The 17,254-nt window shown below is 45.9% G+C and overlaps 1 protein-coding gene across 3 annotated transcripts in view; it reads left to right on the forward strand.

Annotated features, from left to right (window-relative positions):
* The first annotated feature begins 8,483 nt into the window (after positions 1–8,483).
* The window catches only part of LIN7A (lin-7 cell polarity scaffold A), a 50,815-nt gene continuing 42,044 nt past the window's right edge, over positions 8,484–17,254 (forward strand). For all 3 annotated transcript variants that reach the window (XM_075429100.1, XM_075429099.1, XM_075429101.1), the window contains exon 1: positions 8,484–8,763. In XM_075429100.1, coding sequence (XP_075285215.1) covers positions 8,484–8,763 — 280 coding nt within the window. The remainder of the gene's footprint in view (positions 8,764–17,254) is intronic.

A 17,254-nucleotide genomic window follows, 5' to 3' on the forward strand; every position in this document is an offset into this window, starting at 1 on the left:
ACAGCAGGTCACAGCAGAAGGGCATTAGTGGAAAGATGCTAAAGAGGCCTGTGAGTCACTGCCAGACTGAGGGTGTTCCTGGGGGACACACAAACAGTGTGCAGCCTGGGATGCCCTCACATGAGTTATCATCAGGAACAAGTTGGCAACTGCCCAGTGGTCACTACGCTCAGAGCCGCTGCCTCCAAGGGCTGCTCGCAGGGCACAATTAATTATACGTCCATGAGGGGAATTTTGCTTGACTAGGCAGAGATGCAACAAAAGGTGGCTTCTTGTGCCAATGCAGCGAGATGGTACCATCAGACAGAGCTCCAGTACGCAGCTCCTACAGGCTCACTGCAGCCACTGGCTAGGTGAGAGAGTTATGAGCATCGCTGCAGCGAGTAAGACAGACCTGGAGAAAAACTGGAGGCTCGTTGTTTGATGATAGCTGTTGAAGTGATAGGAGTGCAGCCACAGTGGGCCTTGTTGATCATCAGCGGCCATGGAGAAAGCAGGGCAGAAGACCCCTGTGACCTGGTGTTAATTCCAGCACTATTTGTCTATTTCTTTAAATAGTTTCTCTTTTTAAAGTTAGATATAAACTGTTGACAGTGCTTGCAGCCAGTAGAGTGGAAAAAATTGAGAATCTGTTCTCTGGCCTGGAATGGAACATGGGTCAACTTGCAGGCCAATTTGATGGCTTTGAATGTAAAAGGAGAGCAAATTTACTAGAATGGTGTCATCTGAGGGCTCTGAGCAGATGGACAACAGCATGTGTTGGGAATACTGTTAGTACAGAGCCAAGAGGAAATGTTCCTCTGAATATTAAAAATAAGTTGCTCAAAAAATCAGCAAAGAACCTTAAATCTGTATATTTCAGGTTTCCCTGAAGGCCTTCCATGAGGCAAATATTGTATATGCCATTTAATTAGATTCTGAACTGACTCGGACATGTGTTCTCACACTAGTTAACTGCACTGAAGGAAGTAGGTTTGCCATGGGAGCAAAGATAAGAGCATGCCCAGATGTTTGCAGGATTAGTCTGGCAGGCTCTCCGGCTCAGGAACTAAGAGTTCAAACTGTTTCTAGAGAAACAAGTTTACTAAAACACTGGGACTACACACAGACGTATCAGCATCTGCACACATCTAAAACCTACACATGCCCTGAAGCTAGTTTTGCTTCTGGGATGCACAATGATGCACCTTGGCAAGTGAGTGTGACTGCATTGCAGTGACCAGATGTGATTTAATTGGTCACAATGTCACACAGATCAGCTCTGAAGTAATGTTGATTAGAGATGCAGATATGACCATTAAAGTGCTTCTGAGGGCAAGACAACTTAATCACATTTCCCCTTGGCTCTCTTTCCTTCTGAAGACAAAATTATTATTCTCAACAACAAACATCAGTAGCCCTGACATTCTGGTCCCATCATCTCTTGTGAGCATGTCACTAAAAGAGCAGAGGAAAGCTTCAGTGCAATCATTATCTGTCTTCTGAAAGCTAAAATAAAATAAATCTTATCCCTTTTTTTGTAATGAAAAGCAGGTCTGAAACAGAAATACTGCGGAGTTTCATTATAGTTGCAACACTTTTTCTCCAAGTTGTCAGTTTCTTATCCTTCACTGGTTTGTTGGTGTTTTTTAACCCTCAGATTGACAAGACTGGTTATCTGTGTAGTTTAATCAGGTAATCGATAATTTCAGGTAATACTTAAGCTTAACTTAAACCTCCTATGTCTATAAACACATCAGTTTGGCAAGCAGCTTGCTTTTCTTCACTTCCCAATTAAAATCTGAAAATGCACTCTAGATCCCAAAAGGGCTTTTTAATCACATTTTAATTTTTATGGCTCAAAAAGGTACTTACAGAGTATACTAAAATCAGAGTTAATTACAATAACTCCTTGCAATCAAGGTCCCACCCATTTTCAGATGCATATCATAATGTCACTGATCTCACATGAAAATTAACACAGGACTAACAGTTTCAGGAAATACAAGGCTGCAAGCCAGTGTTACCTATCACACTGTTCACAGTCCCAAATTAATTACCTGTGGCAATTTTATGGAATTGTGGTTTGTCCTTGCACTTCTTTTTTTTCCCTATGCCTACATACCTAGCTATGCACCTCCTTGTAACTATCACTATTAGTTCACCACTGATAAATCTAAAACTATTTAAAATTATATATGCTGCTGTTTTAACTTCCTTTAGAGGTGAGTATCTATTTCACAACCACATATTCTTTCTCTGTCATCATTCTGTATAGGAATGTTTTGATGGAAACAATGAGAAACTCAGTGAAGCACAATCAATGAACATATTCCCATGGACAAGTCGAGTGGTTTTTTGGTTTGGTTTTTTTTTTTTCACTGAAAGGATTCTTGTTAAGAAGTCACATTGATCCAGAAACTCTATCCAAAATGTGTATTATAGCCTGGGCAAAGAAGGTAGATGGATAATTCATTATACTGGTCTATAAAGAGGGCAAATCAATGCTTTTTTTGGGTTGTTCAAATAACTATAAACACTGTGTGAATTAATGTATTATAGGTATGTTAAGACTGCAGGTGCAGTGCTTGCAGAAGAAGCCTGAACTGGCATTTACTAGCTAACTGAAGATGTCTGTGGCCTCACAGAGGGCAATTTACACTCTAATCAAAGGTCCTCATCCTCAGTACTGACAAACTTTAACTGAGACCCAATCCTTAGAACAGCCAAAATAAGTAACTAATGATAACAAAGATTCAAGTTTCAGTTTTCAAGGATATCCAAAGGCAATCATGAATTGAAGGTCTGATTTGTAACTGCTTTTAAACTGCCTCCTTGCCTAAACAAAAGATGGGTGGACCCTGCCCACCAAGTCACACCCCCTTCCCCAACCAGAAAACATAAGCCTACCAGCAACAAGCTTGCTTTTCTTAGCTTTCACAGTAGTTATCATAGAACCACAGAATGTTCGGGGTTGGAAGCGACCTCTGTGGGTCATCTAGTCCAAACCCCCCTGCCGAAGCAGGGTCACCTACAGCAGGCTGCACAGGACCTTGTCCAGGCCGGTCTTGAATATCTCCAGAGAAGGAGACTCCACAACCTCCCTGGGCAGCCTGTTCCAGGGCTCTGTCACCCTCAGAGGGAAGAAGTTCTTCCTCATGTTCAGCTGGAACTTCCTATGTTTCAGTTTGTGCCCATTGCCCCTTGTCCTGTCGCTGGGCACCACTGAAAAGAGTTTGGCCCCATCCTTCTGACACCCACCCTTGAGATATTTGTAGGCATTTATAAGGTCCCCTCTCAGCTTTCTCTTCTTCAGGCTGAACAAGCCCAGCTGCCTCAGCCTTTCCTTATAGGAGAGATGCTCCAGTCCCCTCACCATCCTTGTAGCCCTCTGCTGGACTCTCTCCAGTAGCTCCTCATCGTTCTTGAACCGGGGAGCCCAGAACTGGACACAGGCTTCTATAGACCATAGGTTGAAATTCACTGGACTGAGTAAACCCTCCACCTGAATTTTGATGGAGCCCAAGGAGAATTTCAGCAAAGTTCGATCCTTTTCCCCCTGTTGTCATCTGGAATTGAATCTTAAACAAAACCAGAAAAAAAGAAATTATTTTGAAAGGCCAAACTGGTTTCACTGTTTGGGAAAACAGCAATTGTAGTATCTGCAAAAGGTAATCCATTACACTATATTAGAATGTAAAAAGTACAGGCCTGTGGTACAGGGTAGTACAATGGAAAGGTATTGAACTATATACAGCTGTGCACCCATAGTAGGACCTTCCAGCTTACCTGTTATTAGAGATGGCATGGCTCTCCTGGGACAAAATGAACTGTACATGTGAGTAACGCATATAATTCTCAGAAAGCACTAAATCATATTTCTTATGGGAAACCAATGCAGTTCTTTACCCAATAAACAAATTGCTGTTAAACCCTTAGATATCTCAAATAGCAAGTTCTGCCATGGAAACTGCATGGAAATAACCTATGGATTTTAAAAAAGGAACGATTCTTTCCCCTGTAGATACAAAATGCCACTCAAAAAGCTAATCTATATGATGACAAAAATCCTCAGTCTTCTGAAAATTCACAGCTCGTATTGCAACACTACTGCAATCTCTGATTTTAGTTGTGCTGAAGGGCAAGGCACAAGAAAAGCTAATGGTCAGCACAAAGAGAAAGTCCAAATGCATGTTCTGAATCAGTCCTAGGGTGTGATCTAGGGTCCTGAAAGTTCTCTGGACCTGGAATCTTCTCTGAAATAACCTGGAGTTTCGTGCAATGTGCAAACATAATCAAACCGTGTTTGATGGGGGAATGACTGATCCGGCTGACCATCCTGCATACTCTAGAGTGTGCAGCATTCCCCAGAGCCATTAGGGTGACAGAAAAGCAGTGGAGTAACACATTGCATTTAACAAAAAGGGGCATAAACAAGATATAACTATAGCATATAATAGAAATTATCTATTTTGCCCCAGGGTGAAATAAAGCAGCTGCCCAACAAACTTTCCAGCATAAAGCTGGATGTGAAGAGTACTGCAGCAAACAAATTTAATGGGAAAGGTAGGTAGGAACCCAAATGTAAGTTCCCAAGGTGAAATTTAGGCCTGACAAGACATTTAGTCCAATGACCAATACCCCGAACAGGGCTAAAAGGCATAACACAGTGCTGTGTAACCCAAAACCAGATTTACCCGTGCCACTGTGGTATGGCCTCTTGCCATGCAGCTCTGTAGCCACCAGAAACTGGGCTTCTACCTCTGTTAGCAGTGGCTCTGGTACTGATGCGTGTAGCTGCATTTACCACAGTATTCCAGTCATGGGGCAGCATACCAGTCAATCATCCCAACCAAAGCTTAGTACAAGGGGAGATGTGCTCCTCTGGCAGCCAATGAGCGCATTCAGAGCTGTGCTGGGTTTTTCTGCATTGCACTGCATTGCGCTGTGCTGTGTCGAAATAATTCTCTGGCCCTTGTAGCACCAATTCTTAAGGGAAGTCAAGGGGTCATAAAAGTCATGAGAGTAATAGATCACAATCATTATCTCACCTAACCTCCTGAATATCTCAGCCATTCTATGTTTCTTTAGAAGTCAGATAAAAGCATGCCTTTTAGAAAGACCTCTGATATTTGTTGAGATTTCAAGCAACAGTGAGTAATTGGTCCCTATGTTATTCTTGTTGCTAGAACAGTACATCTTACTCAAGATTGAATTTGTTCAACTTCCAGTCACAGGATCACCTTATGTCATAAGACCGTACATTTAAAGACTATAAATCCCTCTACTATTATGCCTCTTCCATATACATGGACCTGCACACTGTGATTTAGTTCCTTCTTACCCTTTTCTTTGTTAAGCTTTGACTGAGGTCCTTAAACCTCACGTCAAGGCTGATTTTCCATTTTGAAAGGCAAATACTAGGTCTCGACACAGTGTTCCAGACAGTTGTTTCATGGATGCTACGTACACAAGAAAGATCATTTCCCTGCTTCTATTTGCCATTCCTGTTTTTACATAGTCAAGGATCCCTAAAGGGATCAAGCCCTTTTGGCAACATCACACCAAGAATTAATGCTGAGACTGATACACAAGAACCCCCCCTCCCCAAAACAATCTCGTCCTGGAAGTAACCATTGCATTCTTTGTTGCTTGCTTGCAGCGGCATTAAAATAAATTATTTTTTAAATGCACCAATTTAGTCCAGCTATTCAGACAATTCTTACTAGCAATTTGGACAATTTATTACAGATCCATAGAATAATTTAGGTTGAAAAGGACTTGAAGAATATCCAGTCCCACCTCTTGTGCAAAGCAGGGCTAACTTCACAGTAAGAGTAGGTTGCCTGGGTGCTTTCCCAGTCAGGTTTTAAAAACTTTAAGGATGCAGATATCACAGCCTCTCTAGACAACTTGTTTCAAGGTTTACCCACTTTCATGGTGACTTTTTTTTGTATAACCTGTGTTATCTGAAAGCATAGCCACTGAAGCCTCTATATGCACGTTAGATCTTTGAACAACACTAAATTTTGTTCAAGAATTTAGCCAGAAAAAGTTTCCAGGCATTGTATTAGCAATAGCCTTGTTCACTGGCACCTGACCGCTGACTATATGTTGAAGGTGTGTCAGTAAGCCAGTTTCAGTCCATACAACACGAAATCTGTTACTTCCATCTAGTTTCATTAGTTATGTGATACTGAATTGAAAGCTCAAATGCAGCCCAAGGAATCAACAAGAGGACTGGGAGTCAGACCAGAAGTTTCTGTCTGAAGCACGCGGTCCTTCCTTCCAAGGACCACCTTCCAAGGTGGCAGGCTAGCTGGCGCTCACTTCTGCTGGGAGAGTCCCCTATTTCTCCTGGGAGCGGGTGCTCGAAAGCGAGAGCTACTGCGCAGCTCCGTGCCTCATTCCAACCCCCCTTCTCCAGCTGCTGAATTCAGCGGACAACTTCTGACATTTTCACTGTTCAGCCGCTTCAAGTATTCCTCGGCTAGGTCTTTAACCGAGCATCAACTGTGCAGCTATGGTGATTAGGAAATGCTTCATTTCAGCAAATGCTGCTTTTCATCTTCCTTGAGTGCAACTAATACTCCCATTCAAGTCTCTCATCCAAGTGCCAATTAGCCCCTGTGGCAGAGCGCACGAAACCTGACCAGCAGTACACAAAAATGGATAAATGCAGAATAAGCTTATTGCTTTCCACAAGCGCCCTGTTCAAGCCCAAACATCGATTTTTCTAAAGTTATATGCTTCTAACAAGTTATATATTTGGCATTAACACTACATGTTTATTACTAAAAAATTCACCATTATAACTGTATTTTGCTTCAAAATATCTGTTCACAAGGTGTTTAAAAGAGCAAGTCTGAGGGCTATGAAGTCCTATATGGAAAGCAACCTGACTGGCTAGTCAGGTTGGTACCTTGCCTTTAATATTATTTAAACACACTTTTATATCTGTAATAGATTTTTTTCAAGTGTCGTAACAGTTTGAGAGTTGTCACATTAGGTTATTACAGCTCCAAATGTGTACTGCTTCTCTGTTGAGGATTACAAATCCAATATATAGTAATGTGACTACTTAAGAGGAGCTGTTACACTTTATGTCAATCCAGCTGCTATGCAAGTACATAACATCTGCATAATAAAAATCCTTATGTTAATTTTGATTTTAAAAGCCGATTGCTTGCCATGAACAGATTTCTTGACTTTACTGTTTTAGCCAGTTCAAACATTTTCTTGTCAAGATACCCAAATGGGCTGCTGTGTATTGTTTATTAATTGGAGAAATTTGTGCTGAATTGAGTTTATCAGGAGTGGGTGGTTTACATATATTATTTTAAATTCCCTGATGTTAAGGTGGCCAAATGTATTTTTAATCTGCTCTGAAAACTTCTCATGGCAAAATTTCCACAGCTTCCCTAATTACCTATACTAGTGCTTAAATACCGTTGCAGTTGAAAGCCGTTATTGTGGTGCAACCTTGAACTGCTGTACTTCCAAGTCCACGGCGGTTTGTGAGACCTTGAGTAGGTGAAGAGTGCTGCCTTCGCCTTGGGGCGACCCTCTGCCCTGTCCCAGCGCTCCTGGGCCAAACACGAGACCGCAGGTACTACACAGGGCAGAGGACGAAGAGGACGCCATTCTCGGCTGGGCCATCCCTCCACACCATCGTCCCCTGTAGGGACGGCTGCGGAAACTCTGTGGGACGCTGCCGCACCTTCCCCGGGCGACAGCTGACGAGGGTCCCTTCGCTTCGTGTGAAGGATGAGGGTAGACGACCAGAGGGCTGCCGGCAAACCCCGCCGAGCTCTACTGCCAATCTCCACCTCCACCGACGGCCTTCGCACCGCAAAGGCCTCCGAGCCCACCCACAGCTGCGGCTGAGCCGCACCACACCGCCGCCACGGCCCGCCCCTCTGCCAACGCGCAGCCCCAAGGCCGCGCTGCGGGGCCTGCTGCGTGCGCTCTGCCAGAGGCCGGCGGGCCGCCTCAGGACGGCCGGGCCGCGCCCCGCGGCGAGGAAAGAGGCGACGGCCGGCCTGACGGCGGGGCCCACGGCTGGCTCCCTCCGGAAGGGCCGCTCCGGGACACGTCCCTCCGGCCGCGGCCCCGCACGGGGGCCAAGCATCTCCCCTGCCGGCCTCGCCCGCCGGTTTTCACGCCCTGCGGCCAGCGCTGGGAGCGACGCCTCTCCCAGACGCACCGGCCCCCCTCGCCGCCGACCCGGCCCCCAGGCCCGCCCCGCCGCCCCCGGCCCAGGCGACGCCGGGCCGCCGGATCCGGCCCCCGCGCGTCCTCCCCGCCCCGCGGCGCCGCGGAGCTCCCCGCCCGCAGCCCTCTCTCTCTGCCTGCGCCGGCCGCTGCGGCAGCCCTGGGGCGGCGGGGCCGGCGGCGAGCGGACCCCCAGCCCCCGCGCACGGCCCGGCTCCTCCGGGCTGCGGGCCCGGCGCTCCGCCCTGAGGTGAGGGCCTCCCGCCAGGCCCGGCTCCGGCGGCGCAGCGATGCCGGCGGCCCGCGCCGGGCCGCGCCGGGCCGCCCTGCGCCCGCAGCATCGCGGCGCCCCGTCTGCGGCGAGCCGCCCTCCCCTGGGCACCTTCTCCGCCCCGTTCGCCTCCTCCTCCCACGGAGCCACCCTCCTCCTCCGCCCCCTCTCCCTGCCAGCCTCCTCCCCGCCCTTCCCCGCACTCCACGCCGGTGCCGGAGCCGCGCGTCATTCGGGCTCCAGCCCCGCCGCAGACATGGCGACACTGACAGCGGTCCAGCCGCTCACGCTGGACAGAGGTAAGCGCGGCTCCCGCCGCCCCGGCTCCCCGCGGCCCGCCCGGGAGGGGGCCGGAGCGCCGGGTCTGCCCCCGCAGCCCCAGCGCGGCGGGCGCTGCCGGCCCCGCGGCGGAGGGCGGTGGGGAGGCGCGTCCCGGCGGGGCTCAGGTGGGAGGCGGGAGAGGGGATGCAGCGGAGGAGATGAAACTTTGTGCGGGCGGTGGCAGGGCCGGCATCCCTTCGGCGGGAGCGCCAGGGACGCGGTTCCGCTCCGGGCGCCGGGGACGCTCCTCGGGGCCGCTCCGCCGCCTCCACCCCTGCTGGGCTCCCCCCCGGGCGCCCGCCCCCGCGGGCCCCGGGGCCGCCCCCCCCCCCGCCGCAGGTGGTCTGCGCCGGCGGCCCCGGCCGGCAGCGAGCGGGGAACGGGCAGCTCCCGGGGAGACGGGGGTCCGGTGGCGAGCCGCGGCGGTCCGGGGCCGCGGGGAGGGAGCGGTGGCGGCAGCTGGGCTGGCGTGAGTGGTGTCACCCAGCGGAGCGGCGCCGCTCGGTGTCCTGCTGGCCTGGAGACCGTGTCGGTAGCCTCGCCGAGGAAACGTGAGAGGATGCCGAGATCTCGAAGTTACGTGAAAATCCAACTTTTGCCTCCAGGCTATAAAAATTGGATCTCTCACGTGCGGTGCGTTTGTGCCCAGAATAAGGCTCAGCAGAAGCGCTTGTTAGATTTCTGTAGGTTGCGGAGGACTAACTCCTCGTTCTGATTTGTTTTGCTCCTTCGGACCCATCACTTAGAGAGGTCCAGCAGCTGCTGGTACAGCATCCTGAATTGCCAGGGTGTCCGTCTTCCTCGCTTGCATCCAGAGGCTCCCAGCACGTATCGATCTCCTACTCTTAAAAGCATGACTGAGGCCAGTGCCTTTGTTTTTCTCAAATGTTTTTTCCCAGAGGATGAAGAAGGGCTTTCGAAGCAACATAGAGAGCTTCTTGCTGTAAATCCTAGGCAAAAGAAACCTGATGAACTCAGTTTCAAAACGCTAAAGGAGAGGTACGCACCTTTTCTGAAACCTGATTGAGGGCAAAACAGCCCACAAAGTACTCTGAACACAGTATGCTGGAAGGCTTAAATTCCAACATTAGTAGAAAAGAGAATTCAAAGTTATTTTTACTGAAATAACAAAGTGCTAGCATGCACTTTAAGTTAAACTGCTCAGAAATCCACTGTGTAATCTACAGTTTCACCCTAATACTGTTTTCAGTAAGCAGGACAAATCTATTTCCTGGCAAAGGGCTGAACAGATGGCAATCCATTAGCAAACCTGGCTTTTCAAAGGAAAGTATTACTATTTTAGAACTACACATTTCTTTTCATTACTAGAACTATGCTTTAAAAAATCCACAATACTAAAAAAATGCAAATTAATCCCAATTTAAATATAAGCATCTGTTGTCTGTGTCCAGGATATGCCTAACCGTTTGGCAGGGGTGCCAACATGAAAGTCTCCCTGGTTGTCAGCCAGGGCTGATATTAGTGCGAGGGAGATAAAACGTCACAGAATGATAGGATGCGATGTGCAAAAGGAAAACACAGACAAGAAGAAACAGATTCAAATACGGCACCTGGCCTGCAGAAGGCCATTTTGTCAGAGGGATACACTTCGTCACCCATAACAGGTTGCTGCTACATCAGCTGAAGAGGGTGGGCTGAACCAACCCCAGAAGCAACTGGACCAAGCCCAGTGCTTCCAAATATTTCATCTGCAGTCTTTCTTCACAGCAATGGAAGAAGGAAGGTGCTACATGGTGAGATTTTCCAGGTTTCTGTTGGTTTTATTGCAGCAGATGCAGCCAGGTTTACTGTCACTATGCTTTGCACAGCTCTGCTGTGGTCTAGGCGCAGCCCTGAAAAGTCTTGTAGGCTCATATCCGCTTTGCCATGTCCCACGGAGAGCTCAGCACAGCAAGAAAAGAGCAAGCATTTCAGGAGAGGTGGCATGAATAACCTTGCGTTGCAGGGGGAATTGCTGCTTGATCTCTGTCCAGGAAGTGTTCTGCATTTCCCCTTGCTAAGGGTCCCAAAACGATAAAACATTGTATAGATACATACATCAGAAATCTAAATAAACTCTGACATGGTCTCCTCCTGGAAAAAACGTATACACTGTGTTCTAGTATGGAGATGGGAGCAAGCCTGACGTAAATGGAATTCAAAACCTGTATGGTAAAATGAATTACCATTTAAAGGTGAAGGGCATGTTTTGTGTGAATGATTGAAAGTCAATTACATTCTGGAAGATTACTTCAGTCCAAAGCACAGGAATTAATTTCCTTAATTCCTGTCATCATGTGCCTTTCTACCTGCACAAATGTGTGCAGGTTCCATTAGGGCTCTTTAATATGTGGAACAAGTTCACAAAATAATGGAAATTTTAATCACTTACAATTTAATCTCAAAGGCTTTTGTCTGACCCTTGCATGGTGCACTGCTGGGAGGAGGGGAAGGAGTCAGCAACTGTTTCAGAGAGGAAATGTAAAGCAGTGGAGCTAAGTGTGGGTACCGCTTAGGGAGGGTGGCCCCAGGGCTTGGGAGCTTTGGGAGGGGGAAGAGCCTACCCGCTGGGCATCTTCCAACAGCCAAGTAAGTCTTAGCTGTGAAAAAAAGTGCACCCTTCCTATCTTTATTAGAAATGTCTTACATCCTGAATCGATACCGCCCCATCAGTAATCTCCGATGTCCATCAGAGCTAAATAAAGGAATTTTTTAGGGCGATTCAAAGCTTAAACCCTGAAGGTGTAGGAAACTATACCTTGTTCCAGGTTGAGACGGAAAGTTGCAGTGCTGTCTTTCATAAAATGACAAGCAAAAAAAGTAAGCTTGTAATTTTTTTTTTTTCTTTCATTTTATGTTCAAGATTATGGATTTTTTTTTAAGTACGTTCCCAGCTTAATTTGCCTCCATTAAAAAAAACAAAGCAGTCACTCCAAACCAAAAGGGAAATGTTCAAAAACAGCTATGCAATTGTTTACTTCTTCTGCAGATATGTCTTTACTAAGAACCTGGTTGACTCTGGTTTTGCTAAGAGAGAGCTCTGGCTGAAGTTAGTTGGCGTTTTCCAGCAGTGTTTATTTGTATTGGCATACCGCTCCTCGCATCTTTCATGTCTTCCTACTCTGTGTGGGGACAGGCAGTGTTGCCTTTGCCTCTCCTCTCAAGGTCCTTTCTCTTTCACAGAGGCGTTGCCTCAGCCTCCCCCATGACCTGCAGTTGCTGCCTTCCCCTTGATTATCCAGAGCCCCATGTCTCCCTTGCATGCCATCTTCTGTTGTCTTGCTCTCCTCAAAGCCTCCATGCAGTTAGCTCCATCACTCTCTGCCTGTAACCCTTATATCCATTTTCGCTGTTCAGAAACCCAATTTCCTCCTCTAATTCTCTGTTATTCTGCTGTCCCATGACCGTCGGCACCTCCCCAGCTTGAAGTTGTCTCAAATGCTGCGTACACATCCAGTGTCAATATTTTTCTTTCCTCCAAGTGCAGTGTCATCTCCTCTGGCCAGCTTAGCCTGCTCACGGTTCTCCAGGGACCTCCTGTGAGTTCCTACGTGCTGCAGGTACATGCTGTGAGCAGTTAGAAATTAAAGGAAGCTGCTTGTGGGTGGGATCGCTGAAAGGGTGCGTTAGCACAGTCTGGTGGAGGCATTTTCTGCAGGCACCATTGTGCTCCCAGAAATGTGTTGGGAGGGAATAGATTTCTGTGCTTCCCTTGGCACTCGTTTGAGGAGTGGTCATATGGAGGCCTGCAAATTGAAGCAGACGTCATCCTAGCTATGCATAATAGATATTCCACTCTATCTGAACTTCTTTATTTTGCTAAATGTCTGGCAAATTTTTCATAAAGCTTATCTTACCTAGAATTTTACTGGTGCTCTTCCTTCCAAGATGAAAATCTGCTCTGAAAGAAAACTGTGTATTTGCTCAGGTTGCTGCAAAACCTCAGTCCCGGTTCCTCTCCACGTAGAACCATGAAAGTGGCAGCTTTAAAAGGGCACTTTTCAGAAGTTCTTCTTGTTTTTGAAGATATTGTACAACTAGCCAGTGCAGAAACCATCTCATGATTAAGAGCAAGGGCATAGCGTTTCATGTGAAGGGGGGCTTTCAGCTGTCTTTTGTTAATAATCCATGTCCTATTATGTTTTTCCTTATATAGTTACTATTCATGTCACTGATGGTTTCCCTTCTTCATGTGTCTGAGGATAAAAGAAGAAATTTGAATAGACTGAATATACAGTGCTGATATTTTAATCACTGTGAAGTTTTATAACAAGGTCATAGCTATTGGCTATTGACAACCAAATTTCTCTTGCTTTCAAATATATCCTTGGAAACTGGAAAGACTTCTTTCTGTTTGGCTGTAACACATAAGTGAGGTCTGTTGGTTTTTTATTAATTCAAACAAATGTTTTTCCAGTGGAGTGGGTGTCCCAGAACTCCTTGAAAATCCTTTATAAAGCATCATGTTCAGTGATGATAAATAAGAATATGAATGGGCTTGGAATCACCATCGGCTGTTAGAGGTGGTAGACAAACTCTGTCAGGTGTGGTACTCAGTGGCGCCTGACCATTAATACACTTTGGTACTTTAGGCTAGAGTACTCCTTCCTTCCTCCCTCCTCTCCTCCTCTTGTCAATTGTCTTCTCATTGCATCCTCATAGCCTACAGAAGCGGGGATTTTTCCACACCTGTGCCCATATATGTGTATATAACAGAAATTGTACTGAGCATAAGTTGCATATATTAGTATAATATATATTATCTTCAGAAAAAATATGTAATGTACTCATCAGGAAGAAAAAATCAGATTCATACAGTGTGCAATACAGTCCTTGACAGCGGTGCAGATCTCTCTCGCGGGGGGTGAAGCCCTGTGGAGCGGGGCTAAGCAGTGGGCTGCTCCGCACCTGGCCCCTTGTCCATCACGGCGATGTCTACTCTTGCTCGTCAGCCTAGCGTGCTGAAATAGAAAAATACTTCTGCAAGCGCCACACTCTAAGATTTCTCTGTTTGTTATGCCAGCTGAGGACATACAAATAACCAAATTTGTTCTTCCAAGAAAAAAGAAAAGCCTATTGTTTGTAAGAACAGGAAAAAAGTGACAGTTCTGGTTGCAGACTGAAATGTTTGGGGGTCATTTTACATCAGTGTGTCAACATTTGTTTGATTTTTGGTTTTTAACGCATTTTTATGAAGAGATGGAATAAGGTAAGCAGATTGAGGCAGTGATTTGTGCGTGGTGGCTGGGGACGCATTGTGAGGATCCATGTGGTGGAAGTGTTGGGTGGTGAAGTGTGCAGCTCAGCCGTGGCTCCTGGAGTGCTGGAGCTGGAGTAGGAGCAGGTGCTTACCTAAATGTCATCTCTGGTTTCCATGAGGGGTAAAAATACGTGGTTTGAAAAGTTAAATGCACATGTCCAGCTCAGATGTCTCTGGCAGTACGGGCCCGACCTCGAGAGGTGCGGGGCCCATGGCGGCGGGGGAGGTAGGTGCCAGGCTGGCCGTGGCTGCGGCAGGCCGGGTGCCCGCGGGAGCACACCCCTTCGGCTGGCCCGTCCGCCGGCCCGGAGCGGCTCGTGGCGCTGTGGAAATGGAGTTTTGTCAGGGCACAGCGAGTGGAAGTGAACGGACGTTCATCGGAGCGTCTTCAGCGTGCAGCAGGTGCTGCGGGATCCCGGCGCTGCCGGTCGTCAGAGAGCGGCTCCCGCACACAGACACACGGGAATGTCTGCGACGAAACTCACGGCATCTTTTAACGTGAAGTCACCGTTGTGGAGTGTAGAGGGGGGAATATTGTAAATTTCCAGTCATGTTTCCTTCAGAAACACGTAACTGGTAGTAAGGCGTACCTCTGCACAAGCTGGATGTGCGGTCAGGAAACGTTGGTGAGGCGCCTTTGAGAGAGCAGCCAGGCTCATGGCCGACCGACGGCTGTGCAGGGACCTCGTGTTCCTCCTGCTCTGTCAGGCTGAAAATATTCCTTCAACATGGCAGCAGTGAAATAATCGTTCTAGTCTGTCTGAATTTATCCTGTCTAGAGCAGAGTGGTAAGCTGAGCTCACCCGTGTGTGTCCTGCTTCTGCTCCTTGGAAGGGGACCTGCTGCTGCAGCTGGGTGAAGTGGGGGGAGGCTTTGACAAGCCCCTGCGCAGGTGTGGGATTCACCCTTTGCGACAAGTTGCAAGAGTGTTAATGGTTAGAAAACACACGGGTTGCTATTTTTGCATGTAGTAAATGTATCCTATCTACAGATAATGTTGAAAAAGAAGGATTTGTTTTATAAATAACATCCCTGTGCTGGATCCTACAAACTTCAGTTTCACACTGATATCCCAGAGACATTTGTGTAACTGCAGAAAAAAGGATTAACATCGTAACATAATTATAAGTAAACTATTTGCTTAATTCCATCCTATCACTTGATTTGGACCCCTCTGATGATATTATCAGACAAAAACTTTTTTTTGAAAATGTGACATATTACTGAAGTCATCAGCTTCATGCAGAGGATAATTTGTCCTTTGAGTTCTCTGTTTTGGGACACGTATGTGCACGTCTCTCCTTAACATAGATGGCACTTATGCAAGTGCGAAAAGATACAAATACAAGCTTTTGGATGACCTGTGTTATGCAGATACAAAATAATGTTATTGCACATAGTGTAATAGAATTTGAAATATTAATTATATAAAACTATTTATTTTAGTTACTCATTAGAAGCACAAATAATAAGTAGTTGAGGATTTAAGAGGAGACCAAGTAAAGGGAGATTGATAGTGTTTTGAGAAGCACAGAACTGTAAATTTGTAAATCTGCCTTCCATCATGCACAGTTAATTTGTTTCACATGATGCATTTTTGACATTTTAAAAATAATATTTACTAATGTGCTGTAAACTGTGCGTGTATGTATAAATCCAGGCATTTTCAAAGTTAATCTCAGTCAGCTTAATCTTCTTTTGAGATATTTGCTGGAAAGTCAGCCTCTGAATGGGAAACATTCAACTGTTAATTCTCTATTCAGATGAGAATATTTGATTCAGAAATGCATATTTACATACTAACAATGTTTTCCTGAGTATTTAAACCACAAGCTTGGATCTTAGATGTGTTAAATAAAGAGGGAGACATATGTACATATTTGAGAACTTGTTTAACCAAGATCCATAACCAGATCACTGAATAAACCCCAAATTTCTCAAATGAAACAGCTAAGTTAGCAGGAAATGCATACAGCTTCTCATAATGCATTGTTACCCTAGTGTTACTTTACTAATAATTGTAAGAAAAAGAGGGAAAAAATCTTGATTAGAAAACTGTGTCTTGAGAAGAGATCGGAGGAGGATTGTTTATTATTTAAAAGATGGAACAATGACATATCCATGAATATACAGAGCATTAAAGCATTGATTTTAATTGTTTCTGTATAAACATGGGTAATTGTATAAGCAAGAGTGTTGGCCACATTAGGCTCTTAATTTATTTCTTCTGAACCAAAATTACATTTTACTCATTCAAAAGCCCATGTTTAATGACTAATCCTTCACATCCACTAACTCTTTAATTTTCTTTTTCAACCGTGTTTTCTGAAAAAGGGTAAATTTCCTAGACCTTAAGCTATCAGTCCCTCTACAAGCAGTTAAGCACTGGGAAAGAATGTACTTGAAATAGATTAGGTGGATGACTGTGGCCATCAGCAGCAGTCTTAGCCCGCAGAAAATTATTTACCATCATCTCCTCTCTTTTCAGTAGATTTGGCAGCAGTGTTTTTGTCAAATGGTATTTACTGAATCAGCACAGGAACAAAAGGATAATAAAGCTGTTCTTTCTTATACAGAGCCAGGTCAGAAAAACTTGCAAGAGGCCGTGATGGCTTTAAAATCTATGAAGCAGTCTTTGGACAAAGAGGTGGTTGTAGGTCTGATCCCCTCTGTAGTCCAATAGTAGTAATGGTCTTGTAACCCAATAGTAATAGCTCTGGAGTTTCTACTAATTTATACAGCACCTTTTGCATTCTAACAGTACAACCATGTCAAAGTATGCCAGGTGTGCCCCTTGCGTCTTAGGTAGATACCTTGTGAAATCAAGCTGCAGCCCGAGATGAGTTCCAGTTCTCCTCTTCCTATTCTCAGCATCATTCAGCATGTAGGACACCAAGCAACAGCACTGCAAAGGTGGCAGCAAGCTCTCTGTTTCCAAGAGTTGTTTGTAACTCGCAGCAGTAATTTAACATAGTCACAACTTTATTCTAAGGTCATGTTTGTTTCAAAGTTGAAAGTTAACAGTGGTCAGTTGTTGACATCTATCAGCAGCATATCTGTACTGCCTAGTCTTGCAGGGATGTATTAGCAAAGGATTTTATTTATATTGCTTTCTTCTTGCTGTTGTAGCTTTTCATATACACACATTCAAAGAACAGGGTTTTTTCCCTTTCCTGAGAACTGACTAGTATGTAGCCAACTACCTGAGG

Source organism: Opisthocomus hoazin, chromosome 8 (assembly GCF_030867145.1).
Source record: "Opisthocomus hoazin isolate bOpiHoa1 chromosome 8, bOpiHoa1.hap1, whole genome shotgun sequence".
Classification (NCBI taxonomy): domain Eukaryota; kingdom Metazoa; phylum Chordata; class Aves; order Opisthocomiformes; family Opisthocomidae; genus Opisthocomus; species Opisthocomus hoazin.